The sequence below is a fragment of the Astatotilapia calliptera genome, chromosome 1 (assembly GCF_900246225.1).
Source record: "Astatotilapia calliptera chromosome 1, fAstCal1.2, whole genome shotgun sequence".
NCBI lineage: Eukaryota > Metazoa > Chordata > Actinopteri > Cichliformes > Cichlidae > Astatotilapia > Astatotilapia calliptera.
This window is the reverse complement of record NC_039302.1, coordinates 19320699-19333011: the sequence shown is the minus strand read 5'-3', so window position 1 is coordinate 19333011 and position 12313 is coordinate 19320699. Positions and strand designations below refer to the sequence as shown.

The following is a 12313-nucleotide window of genomic DNA, read 5'->3' as shown; positions in this document are numbered from 1 at the left end:
GGTTTTTGTACTTGGTGAATGAGCGATTATAAAGTACATTTGATGGTGGTTTATCAGTTTATTGATTACATGGCATTTTGTTATGAATCCCATACTAGGAAGCAGTAAATTACTTCAATTTTGGTGTAATTAATATTCAGTATGTATAACAATCCCAGCAAAATGATTTGCAGGGTAACTTGACTGCATGAGACTCTACATTATTTGTTTTCCTAGTTTCTGTGTATTCTGCTCAGATGACCTGAACACACAGCATCACTGCAGTTTAATTTAGCATCTCACAGGTAACATTTCACCATGGATTCATCAAAGAAAGGAACAACTGTATAATATAGATCACAAAAACATTGGGTTATGTTCTATGTCGTCTCTGCAATGTAAATGTTGAGGGCTAGGTTGTGAGAAGAACACATCTGTGGGGGAAAAAAAGACTTTCTCAACTTAAGAAACTAGTACAAGTTTCGAGCAGCTACAGTTAGAAAAGTAAACAAGCTTCTTAGATTTTAAAGACTCATTGGCAGCAGTTATTGAAATGTTAGCAGGAATAGAAGAAGCCACATACTGAAAATATGCCAGCATTATACGCAGAGCAGTTCTAACTACATGCCTACTGTTTTATTTTTCATACAGTGCATGAAGCAACTCCAATCTGCTGTGATCAGATATAATCAGCGAAGTGAGCAGCTTATAAAGTCTAGAGTTATTTTTATTTTGCTGTCGAGGGTAAGAAAGTAAATTGCCGTTTCAAGACAGGCCTGCAAACGCACACTCTTCCTGTTTTTTCTTTCATCACGATTTACATACAGAAGAATGACAAATTAAAGGCAAAACCAAAATAAGGCCGTTCTGTTTAAATGACCAACCAGAGTAGCCTCAGCGTGCCCTGAGATCTCCGGAGCTCTGCTGCAGGGATGAAACCTCTTCCCAAAAGTTATTCCCTCGTTTAGTATTTAAATGATGATGGAAAGCCTAACGTGAAACTTCAACAAGGAAGATCTGCTCATCAACCTGTGTTAGGCTGCTTTTTGTTCTCTGCATCACTCCCTCTAGTCCAATCATCTTCTTGTCTGCCTTCTTTGAGCCAATCAACCTCCACTTTCCATGGTTTAAAACTGTGCTGTCTGTCATTCTCCCTTTCAGACTCATTTGTGCAACCACCCCCATTTCCACCTTACAGACACCTCAGTCAGCGCTCCAACCAAGCTTCGTCTTCATCTTCGCCACCACCAGGGTCTAGACTCTTGGGGGTCCTGCCCTAAATCCTATCACCGCCGGGTGATAGGATTTAGGGTAATTATGTAATCTTGGAAGAGAACCACTCCCATCATGGTGGACATGTTTCATCCTAGGATAAAGGAGATTACACAAACAAATTCATATTGATTTCGAGCAACCCGACAATCCAAGGGGACATGAGCCATGCCAGGAAAACAGGGGCAGGCACTTCATCACCCCACTGTGATGACTGCAACAACAAAGAAATGAAGCTGCATCAAAGAACTTGCCAAGTAGGTGTTTTACAAAGTGGCTGTCTTCAAGTGCCTCTTGCCCAGAATTCCCTTACAAAGATTAAAGAATCATCAAACAACGTGCCGATGACACAACTAGCTCCTCAGGCTGTGGCTTGCTTTTTGCTTTGGACACTCGCTGTGGCGTTTTTCTTCTACGGAGGTGAATGGTTCAAATCATCCAAATACCAGCTGAGTCAAGTTTGGATAAGCCGCCAGTTTTTTTCCTTTCATGTGCCACCTGTCTGTATTTCTAAAATTTTAGTCTACATATACTGCCATCCATTTCCCATGCCCTAAATATTTACTGCTTTGACAGAAGCCGGCAAATAGAAAGTGCTCTTTGCAAAGAAAAAAGAAAAAAGCTCAGAAGTCTGTCTAGCTTTTTACAAGGCAATGTTAATAAATCGAGCCGAGCCTAAAGTATGTAGTCTATCTCTGAGTACAGCGTGTCTGCCAGGTCCTCTTCACTCGAGTCCTCTCCTTTCAGGCACATTGACCCTCTTCTGTGGAGGAAAAAAAAAGAGAATACTACAGCATCATACATACATAAAACTTTAATATTTTTGGGGTACCGGTATTTTAATCTGTTTTATGTGATTATATGTACTGCACTCACCCCAGGTCTTGACAGTGGAGATCTCCTGCACAGGGGCAATATTTCCTGGGTCCCTCATCTTGCGGGCCCCAGGACAACAACTCAGTCAGGTGGTTTGAGGCACCAAAGCAGCGCTCACGTTCAATAGGCTTGGCCGAACAGACGGGGAAGAGGAGGACTAATCACCACACAAAACAAAAACAATGGTAAGTTCTCTGGGGGTGTGTAGGTAGTGACTGATAAACACATGCTGTACTACATACCGTTATGGAAAGCACAGCAGAGGTCTGGGCTGCAGTCAGTCTGGTATTGACAAGTGCTTCCGGCCTCTCCCTTGGTTGCATTTTGGCTGCACTGGCCCCACACACAGAGCTGTTCGCCACAGCACTCTGCATCCTTAGTGCAGGACTAAGAAAAGTAGCATTTGAGCAAACAGCCAACAATTCAGCAGGCAGCCCTTCTCCTAACACAGATGCTTTAAAAGAACATGCACCTCCACTGTAACAACACTGAGATTCCTGGGAGAATTACATTATACATGCTTCCTTTAGGCAGTATCATCAGAAAGCACAGGATACATTTTCATTGCTGTGCAGATGACACCCAGCTCTATCTGTCCATGAAGCCAGATAACACACACCAATTAGTTAAACTGCAGGAATGTCTTAAAGACATAAAGACCTGGTCGACCTCTAACATTCTGCTTCTAAATTCAGATAAAACTGAGGTGACTGTACTCGGCCCTAAAAATCTTAGAAATCCGGTTTCTAACCAGATTCTTACTCTGGATGGCATGACCTCGGCCTCCAGCAACACTGAGGAATCTTAGAGTCATTTTTGACCAGGATATGTACTTCAATGCACATATTAAACAAATATGTAGGACTGCTTTCTGCCATTTGCACAATATCTCTAAAATTAGAAATATCCTGTCCCAGAGCGACGCTGAAAAACTAGTTCATGCATTTATGACTTCTAGGCTGAACTACTGTAAATTGTTTTTATCAGGATGTTCTAAAACTCCCTGAAAAGCCTTCGTGTGATCCAAAATGCTGCAGCAAGAGTACTGACAGGGACTAGAAAGAGAGAGCATATTTCTCTTATATTGGCTTCCCTTCATTGGCTCCCTGTTAAATCCAGAATTGAATTCAAAATCCTGCTCCTCACATACAAGGTCTTAAATAATCAGGCTCCATCTTATCCTAATGACCTTATAGTACCATATCACACCATTAGAGCACTTCACTCTCGCACTGCAGGCCTACTTGTTGTTCCTAGAGTATTTAAAAGTAGAATGGGAGGCAAAGCCTTCAGTTTTCAGGCCCCTCTTCTGTGGAACCAGCAGTTTATATTCAGGAGACAGACACTATCTATGCTCTTAAGATTAGGCTTAAAACGTTCCTTTTTGATAAAGCCTATAGTTAGGGCTGGATCAGGTACAATATAAAGTGCCTCGAGGCAACTGTTGTTGTAATTTGGCGCTGTACATATAAATTTGAATTGAATTGTATTGAGCACAAATGGCGTTAATTATTCTCCAATCCTGCTGACTTAAAGAATATATATAAATATATAAATGAGATCAGCAGGTCAGCTGATCTGTGATTGCAGTGGAAAGAGATCCTAATATCACATCTTTAAGACACTGCAAAGTCACAGTTTTCCACGTCAGCGACTTTGAGAAGACACAGATCCTGTCCTCTGTGCATTTATCCTCCCTCTACCCTTGTTTGGCAGGCTGCCATCATCTTCCACTGCTTTTTTCATACGTCAACATCAACACTAATATATCCAATTGAGACTCAGCTGAACAAGCAACACAGGTAGAACAGAGTCCTGAATAAAACCAATGAGATAAGAGGACTTTGATTTGAATCGCTTTTGTTCTCTATGTTCTCCGAGAGAGCAGATGGAAGGGAAGAGCTCATATTTAACCTGCCCCCCTTTCACGAGATGCTCACAGGACAGAGTGCTTGGAAACAGCACACTCCAATTACACTTGTGGACGCACTGCAATGCAGTCAGTGTGAAACCTCAGCAGGCTGGATGTAAGAGCGCATCGTGTTGTGCGTGTTGGAAAGCGTCAGACAGGAGAAACAGTGCGTTTTAGAGAAGAATTATGAAAACAGTGAAGACGTCCACAGAAAAGTCTCTTAGGTTGACTCACCATATCGAGCGCTTTACATGGCAGACACTTGGCATTATGTGGGTCGTGAAGGCAGTACCTTCCCTTTCCACAGTCATCGTCACTGATGCATCCCTAAATACGAGAGAGGCGAGACTACATCAGGCCAGCTCGTTTTTCTAATTACATTTAAATATTAAATATGGGTCTGACAGCTCTAGTCAGAGAAACCCTTAACTGAATACACATTCACAACACAGTACAGTTGAAGGTGTTGAAGCACAAAACATATATTAATGCGGCACCTTCTCTGGTTTTATTTATTATTTAGACTGACGCCTGACCTAGTTTTTCTGTTCTGTGTCTAACATCAAATCACCCAACAGATTTTGCCAAAATAAACGGTGAGACAGCGTGTAAATGTAGCAAGATGCTAACCACATAAATGGAGATTCTTTTACTCATACAGGAAAAACTAGGCTGATATTTTGGACTGATGCTTTTATTAGTTGCACTGTGACACCCCGAGCCACAAAACTTGAGTTATCAGAAAGCTACCCAACTGGATTTGACAGTTAATCACCATATGTCCAAAAGTGCTTGGTTACATAACCTCACTTTGTGTTTGCAGCTTTAGTCCTAAAGCACGTAATCATCACTTATTTAAAAATGATAAACCTAGTAGACCATTTGAGAATTGACATCTTTACCACTTATTTGTACTCAGGAAAAGGGCCGAATGGAGACAAAAGTACGCTTTTGATTCGTTTGCTGACATAGTGCCAAGTCAGTGGCTGTGATGGTGCACCAAGACATTATGCAACCTCTTCAGTGATGATAACCGAGCAGCTGAAGGTCATACAAAAGCTAGATTTCTTTTTGAACGTGCAGGTAAACAGGACGGGCTTACGTGATCGACTCTGTTCTCCAGGTCGTTAGAACTGTCGACTGTGGTAATGTTGTTTGTCTCCTGGGTGAAGATGGGACATACATTAAGTTTCAATCACAAGGGGAAACAAACAGTGCCTCACTTTACTTTACTGTTTCTTAGCCTACCTGGTCTTTATCAGTCACTTTATCAGAAGCATTTGCATTGTGAAGACTCGACTGAGAGTTCTCCTCATTTATCTGAAAGGATTTTGGAGAGGATCAAAGCCAGATTTCAGGAAAAAAAGATGCATAACTCTGATGTTACTTTATTGCTGCATCTGATCTTCATTTCTGTCCAGAGATTGAAGTGTTTTAAAAAAAATACTTTCATCATACAACCCACTGAGATCCTACATACTACAGGCAGTTAGGTAATGCTATATGTCATGTAAAAAGCTGAGTGAGAGGTGCAACTGGCTGCTTACTTGGTGAAACGAGTCCTCGGGCTTTTGCTGTTGATCCTCTGGCAGCTGCTCCACTTCCACAAATACGCTGTCCGGCTCCGCTTGTCCCTGTGCAGAGTCATTCTCCAGGATGTGACTAATGCCCGGGTCCACTATCTCAGGGAGGATGCCATTGCAGACTGCTGTGACAGCCAAAACGAGCAGGATGGCTGGCACCATGCTGCTGCTGAGGATGCTGCTGCTGCACTCCGAGGAGGGTGTGGCAGTGATGCTGAGCAACACAAACAGCGTCACCACAGCTGATGTTTCCGTCACTGCAGGGTTTTTCCATCAAACCTCCACATTCATGACGGCCCCTTAACAGGTGAAATAACAATAGAAATAATACATAAAATGAAAAATAAGCCGACTTGATAATGTGCGCATTATTTTAATTGTGTGTTACCAACTTAACAGCGCACTTCAAACATAGTTCCGGCCAGGTTTAACCACTATTCGAAGTCAATAGGCGAGGTAAACAGTGAGTAAGCGTAGCCCAGGTAAACAGACGAGGTTTTTCTTCTCTGCCGTTAAAAACAAAAATAAAATGGAAAAACACACATCAAACTTGACTTTTTTTTTAAACGCAGGTGTGCTTGCAGTTTTACACAGAAGCTGGTGATGTAAGCGGAAGTATACTTTAGCTGCTAAAACAGTTACGAAAAATTGTAAACTGTCATCATTGAGCCCTGTTCTCAAAAACGGACATTCACTCTGTGAAGCTGAGAAAGTTTTCAAAACATGTTTAGCGCCATCTTCTGTCGGTAGGGAACACGACATCATGTGGTTGACTGCGGCTAACGGACTAGCATTAGTTTATGTTAGCTAACTACTGACAGTATCGAGAACAAAGAGGAAAACGAGGACACTAAAACTAAAAATCAGTTTTGTGCTGCCCCTGGCTGCAACAATGAGTTTTCCATTAAGAAACTCCACCAGGGCAGGACCTCCAGACCTCCCTCTCCCTAGCCACCTCCTCCAGCCTTTCCGGGTGAACACCAAGGTGTTCCCAGGCCAGCTGAGAGATATCATCTCTCCCGCGTGTCCTGGGTCTGCCCTGTGGGCATACCTGGAACACCTCACCCAGGAGGCATCCTAGTGAGATACCCGAACCCCCTCCACTGGCTTCTTTCAATGTGGAGCAGCATGGCTCTACTCACGTCACTACCCACAGTCTTCAGCACGACTGATCGGTACAGTGTCCGCATCACTGCAGGGGCAGCACCAATCCATCTGTCAATTTCCCGTGCGTAAAGTAAATAAATAAATAAATAAAATAAAAATAATCCCTGGACTGTCCTGTAGTTGCACACATTTTTTGACAAAATTCACCTACTCACCTATTGCCATCGACTTTAACATTTAACATGCTGACTGATGCTTGAAGTGTCTGAGATGCAGCTTTTACATCTGCTACATCCTGAAAGCACACTTGTAGCTGTACCCAATGACAAGAGGATGATTATTATTATTACACACTCCTAACACTAACTCTAACTGACTCTAACTAACTCTGCATTTCTGTTCTGCAGCCTTTGGTTCTTCAGCTCAAACTCTTGACATTTCTCCTGCGGTTGTTGTTTGGCTTCCATGTGTTTGTTTAGCTGATATTGCTTGTAGTCATTTTCTATTTCAGTTATCAAGTGGGCATCTTTCAGCTTTTCTTTAAGCTCTGCCACTTTCAGATGCATCTTTCTCTCCATTATTTCATATTTGTGCTCCAGCTGTTTAGGTTTTTTGTTTTCCTCCAGCTGTGCATAGTGGCTTTTTATGTTTTCCACCTCCATGTTCTCTTTCTTCAGTATTTGGTTTTCCTCCTCCAGATGTTTGTTTTTTTTCCTCAAGTTGCGTTTCTGAATCGGCAAAGGTATCAACATGAAGGAAATTCCTTCTTTTGTTGAGGAGTCCATTGAGGCAACCCCTCAACATGTAAGTACTCTCTCGCAGTTTGCAGTTTTCCCTCGGAGATCTCGTTGGGATTAGCACAGTTATTTCGTGGGTGTCTGGGGTTATTGTTTCTTTGGGACATGGCAGCAAACTAGAGATTTTCCAGTCCGGTTTTACATCCTTACATAGCACTGAATCAGCCATTTGAAAAAATTTTAATTACATATTTTTAGCTACTGATGCTGGTGACTGTCTTGTTCTTGTGCTTTTAGATTTGACAGCTGCGTTTGATACAGTGGATCGTGCCATTTTACTGTGGGCATAAGAGGCACAGCACTGGAGTGGTTCAGGCTCTACTTGGCAGAGTGAACTTTTTGTGTCAGTCTCTGTGACCATGTGTCGTCCTCCGCTCATCTCTTGTGCGGTGTCCCACAGGGCTCAGTTCTAGGGCCCCTCCTCTTTTCTTTGTGTCTGCTCCCTCTTGGTTTTATATTGAGAAAACACAGCATTGCATTTCACTTTTATGCTGATGACTGTCAGATCTATGTCCCTCTAAAGAAAAAAGGCACATATTCCGTACAGCCATTACTTCAGTGTCTTGATAACATTAAGGCTTGGTTGTCTCTTAAGTTTTTAAAAATCAATGACAAAAAGACTGAGGTGATGGTTTTTGGTAGCCCCACTGAGACCCCCAATGTGTATTTAGATTCCTTGGCCCTGTATAATAAGCCAACTGTCACAAACCTGGGGGTCAAAGTGGACTCTGAACTGAAGCTTGACGGTCAGATTAAGGCAGTGGTAAAATCTAGCTTCTTTCCGCTGAGGCAGTTGACTAAAATAAAACCAATTCTTTCATGGCAGCACTTGGAGACAGTTATAGAATAGAATAGAATAGAATTCAACTTTATTGTCATTGCACATGTCACAGGTACAGGGCAACGAAATGCAGTTTGCATCCACGCCTTTGTTAGCACTCGGCTGGATTACTGTAGTGCACTTTATATAGGGGTCAGTGCTTCATACATTACTCATCTACAGAGGGTGCAAAATACTGCAGCTTGTCTGTTATCTAACACTCGAAAGTGTAAGCACATTTCCCCTATTTTAGCTTCACTTCACTGGTTGCCCATTCCTTTTAGGATCCATTTTAAAATTCTTTTATTTGCTTTTAAAGCCCTCCATAGCCTATATCTCTCTGTGTTGCTACAGCCTTATACAATCACCAGCTCTCAGGTCAGCTGATCACCTGTTCCTGAATGTAAACAGGACTGAGCGTAAACTTAGAGGAGATCGTGCTTTTTCTGTAGCAGCTTCAAAACTGTGGAACAATCTGCCTTTAGACAGGCCTCTTCTCTGCCTGTTTTTAAATCAATTCTAAAAACCCATTTGTTCACCCTGGCCTTTGACACCACTTGAGATGTTGGTTTTTTTACTTGACTGCAGTGAGCTGATGATGTTGGTTTTAGTGAGATGTTGGCCTTTATTTTAGTTGTTTTTGTTGATTCTATGATGTTTTATGTTGTTTTTTTATATAGGGCTGTTTTAATTTTTATGTATTATGTGTTTAACTTTTTTTTGTAACTTTTATTCTATTGTTCTTAACTTATTTACTGTACAGCATTTTGGTCCTGTGCTGGCTATTTTAAAGTACTTTATAAATAAAGTTGGATTGGATTGGAGTGTAACTAGATTCTGTCTTCTATCTTAGCGATAAGACGAGTGGAAATCCTTCTTGGATACTAGTTGAAAATGTGTAAAAATGCTTCTTCTCAGTACATCTTCGCAGGAGAAGTCTAGTTAAAGTTTGACGGTCACAAAAACACTGAGGGTCAGACTGAACGCGGGTTCTTTATAAGCATTTCTTCTGATGACGTCACAGTTCGATGGCTCTTTGATCTCAGTGAGTTTGCAATGTAATTGGCTTATTCATACCACGTGACATTAATGAGTCTAATTCATCCAGTCATTGACCTAATGTGTTTAACTATTAGAGGTAAGCCACGTACTTTGCAAAAGTATTAATAAAGTTTCCCTCTGTGTCATGAATAATGAAGAATCCCAAACTCCCGCGCTACTCACCAGACACCTGCTTCAGAAGTCATCATTCCATTCAATGGGCATTATTAGCAGAAATCAGCCCCATAGATATGGGCCAGTAGTGCCTTCTACACCTGCTAGTTTGTTCAGAAGGGTGTTCAGATCATCATTCAGATGGAGGATCCTTAACAGGAGCCAGTGTGTACGGGTAAGACCATTTAAATGGACAGCATTAACAAAGTGACTATGAAAAGTCCATCCATTCGCTTCCGAATATCCTTTCCAGGGTCACGGGGGCGCTGGAGCCTAGCCCAGCTGTCATGGGGTGAGAGGCAGGGTACACCCTGGACAAGTTGCCAGTCTGTCGCAGGGCTAACGCACAGAGACAGACAACCAGTCCCACTCACATTCACTCCCGCATTTACACCTATGGGCAATTTACATTGATCAATTAACCTGTCCCCACTAACTGGATGTCTTTGGACTGTGGGAGAACTTTTAAGCAGTTTGTATAAGCTAAATGCTTATGCAACCTGTTGCAAGAGCTTGGTCTGCACAGCTGGCAAAAAGTCAGACTTGTTTCCGGTGGGTGTTGGACTCTGTCAGGGACAGGGACAAATTCCTGCCCCAAGTGGAGGAGTTTAAGTATCTTGGGGTCTTGTTCACAAGTGACGGGAGAAGGCTGCAGTGATACAGCGTCTGCATCACTGCAGCCGCTGTATCAGTCTGTCGTTGTGAAGAGACAGCTGAGAGTAAAAGACAAGCTCTCAATGTACCGGTCGGTCTACATCCTTAACCTCACCTGTGGTCATGATCTGTGGATAGTGACGAAAAGAATGAGATCACGGAAATAAGCGGCGGAAATGAGCTTTCTCTGAAGGTTGATGAGTTCGGCCATCCAGGAGGTGGGTGGGGAGAGGGAGGTCTGGGCTTCTCTGCTTAGGCTGTTTCCCCGCAAACCGGCTCGGGATAAGCAGATGGATGGATGGATGTACTTGTAAGCAATAAAAAAATACTTTTACATCATTTTATAGATTATATAATTTACATTTACTTCCATCTAGAAAGTCAGCATATATTTAATTTGTGTTTGTATTTGGTGGAATCAATGTAAAAACAAAAATTAAAAATACAAATCTAATAAAATAATCATTATGTACATTAAAATGTAAAAAAATAAAATAAAGATGTGTCACACATTGGCCCTAAATCTTTCCATATGACTGGGTAGCATTACTAATTTAATTAGTATTCTTTCTTTTTTTTGCTTGACTGCATTTTGATGATTAATTATGTGCACTATTCGGCTTCTTCAGTAGGATTATAGCTTTTAGGCAAGTAAAAAGTCTAAATAAAATTTGACACTTTGCCAAGCAATTATCCAATAACAAAGGTTTTGTTTAAGACTACCAACATTTAAACACCCGCTTTGGATATTTGAATGTTGGTAGTCTTGATGTAAGAGTCACACAAGTCAGTCATGACAAACGTAAACCCCTCGATTTCCAGGGGTACGATCGTTGTGACATCAGTTTTGGCAGTAATAAATTTGTTAATACTTTTAGCTAAATTTTTTATCCATAAATGTAAGTTTACTTATAAAACACCATATTTCTGTCATTTTCTTAAGGATGTGGAATTGTACATCCAATCAGTATCAGACTCCACCAACAAAAAAGCTCTTAAAACATCATATATATGTGAATTTTTGTGTGTATCCATATAATTATTTTTTTTTACCCCTGGTTTTGTGTGTTCATGTTCTGTTCTTTTGTATACTTCATCTGTTCATATGTTGTATACTCACTGTTTGTCCAATAAAGTTCTTTTAAAAAAAAAAAAAAAGGCAAGCATTAAAATAAAATTTAAAAAAGACCAGTTTTGATAGACATTGCTTTCTTGGGCTCGCCACAAAACGTCCTGCAAAAATAAATGAATATATAAAAAAGGAGTCACACAATAAAATAAATAATTTAGTCTTGTCTTCATTTTTCTTTCAAAAAAGTCTCCCCTGAAATGACTAATTTTGTTTAAGAGCTATTAAAACAAATACAACAACAACAACACGCACAAAAAAATCACTCTGATCCAAGAAACTGACAAAATATGTCTTCATCTCAAAGTTTTCCACAAACAGAACTGCAAAATGGGCTTATTGTCAGGTCAAATGTGTGATATATGTGTGACAGAAATCCACACTGCACACTGATGTGGCAGTAACAAGCAACCTGTCAACCAACCCCGGTGTTCACCGGTCCAGCGTACCAGTGGAAACCCGCTCAAACAGAAGCGTGAGACGTGGTAGTTTTCTTTCTATTTCAAAAACAGGCCACAAGATGGCGCAACGCACTTTAAAAATAAACCTATATCCGTCCTTGCCGCCTATTTTAAGCTTTTTTTCAAATGGTTTGCTCACAGGTTTTGTCCACGGTGCTGTGGTTTTGTACATTTCCTGCTGACAAGCTGCAAAACATGACCCACAGTGTTGACTAAGTGGAGTTTCTGGCGCCTCGTAGTCTCGTCTTCCACCCGAATAACTTTTTTGATATTTACAGGTTTAGTTAGATGTGTTTAGTTAGTGTATTTGGATCTTCCTCAGTAATAATGACTTAATCATCTTTTTAAATAAAAGCATTTTTGATTTGAAGTATTTATTTACGTTGGTAATCCTTTAATATTCAGGGGTGGATCCAGTGTGTTGTGCGGGCAGCTCTCACCTGCTTTCTGCGCAGACAGCAGGTGGTCGGCGGAGCGGTGCCCTTCCCTGAGAAAGTGTGGATTAAAC

General features: G+C 41.2%; 1 protein-coding gene across 5 annotated transcripts; it reads right to left on the bottom strand.

Annotated features, from left to right (window-relative positions):
* Positions 1-38: 38 nt before the first annotated feature.
* On the bottom strand, positions 39-12289 carry dkk3a (dickkopf WNT signaling pathway inhibitor 3a). 5 transcript variants are annotated; one of them, XM_026168102.1, is made up of 9 exons: positions 12246-12288; positions 6011-6128; positions 5587-5921; positions 5288-5359; positions 5142-5201; positions 4274-4366; positions 2370-2514; positions 2128-2284; positions 39-2014 (listed from the first exon to the last, which is right to left on the bottom strand). In XM_026168102.1, the coding sequence occupies exons 3-9, from the start codon at positions 5782-5784 to the stop codon at positions 1927-1929; spliced, it is 813 nt and encodes a 270-aa protein (XP_026023887.1). In that variant the 5' UTR covers positions 5785-5921; positions 6011-6128; positions 12246-12288; the 3' UTR covers positions 39-1926. The 5 variants fall into 5 exon arrangements, with proteins under 5 accessions (XP_026023887.1, XP_026023877.1, XP_026023896.1 ...); XM_026168092.1 differs by lacking the exon at positions 12246-12288 and adding an exon at positions 6765-6826; XM_026168111.1 differs by lacking the exon at positions 6011-6128 and having other exon boundaries at positions 12246-12289.
* Positions 12290-12313: the final 24 nt, after the last annotated feature.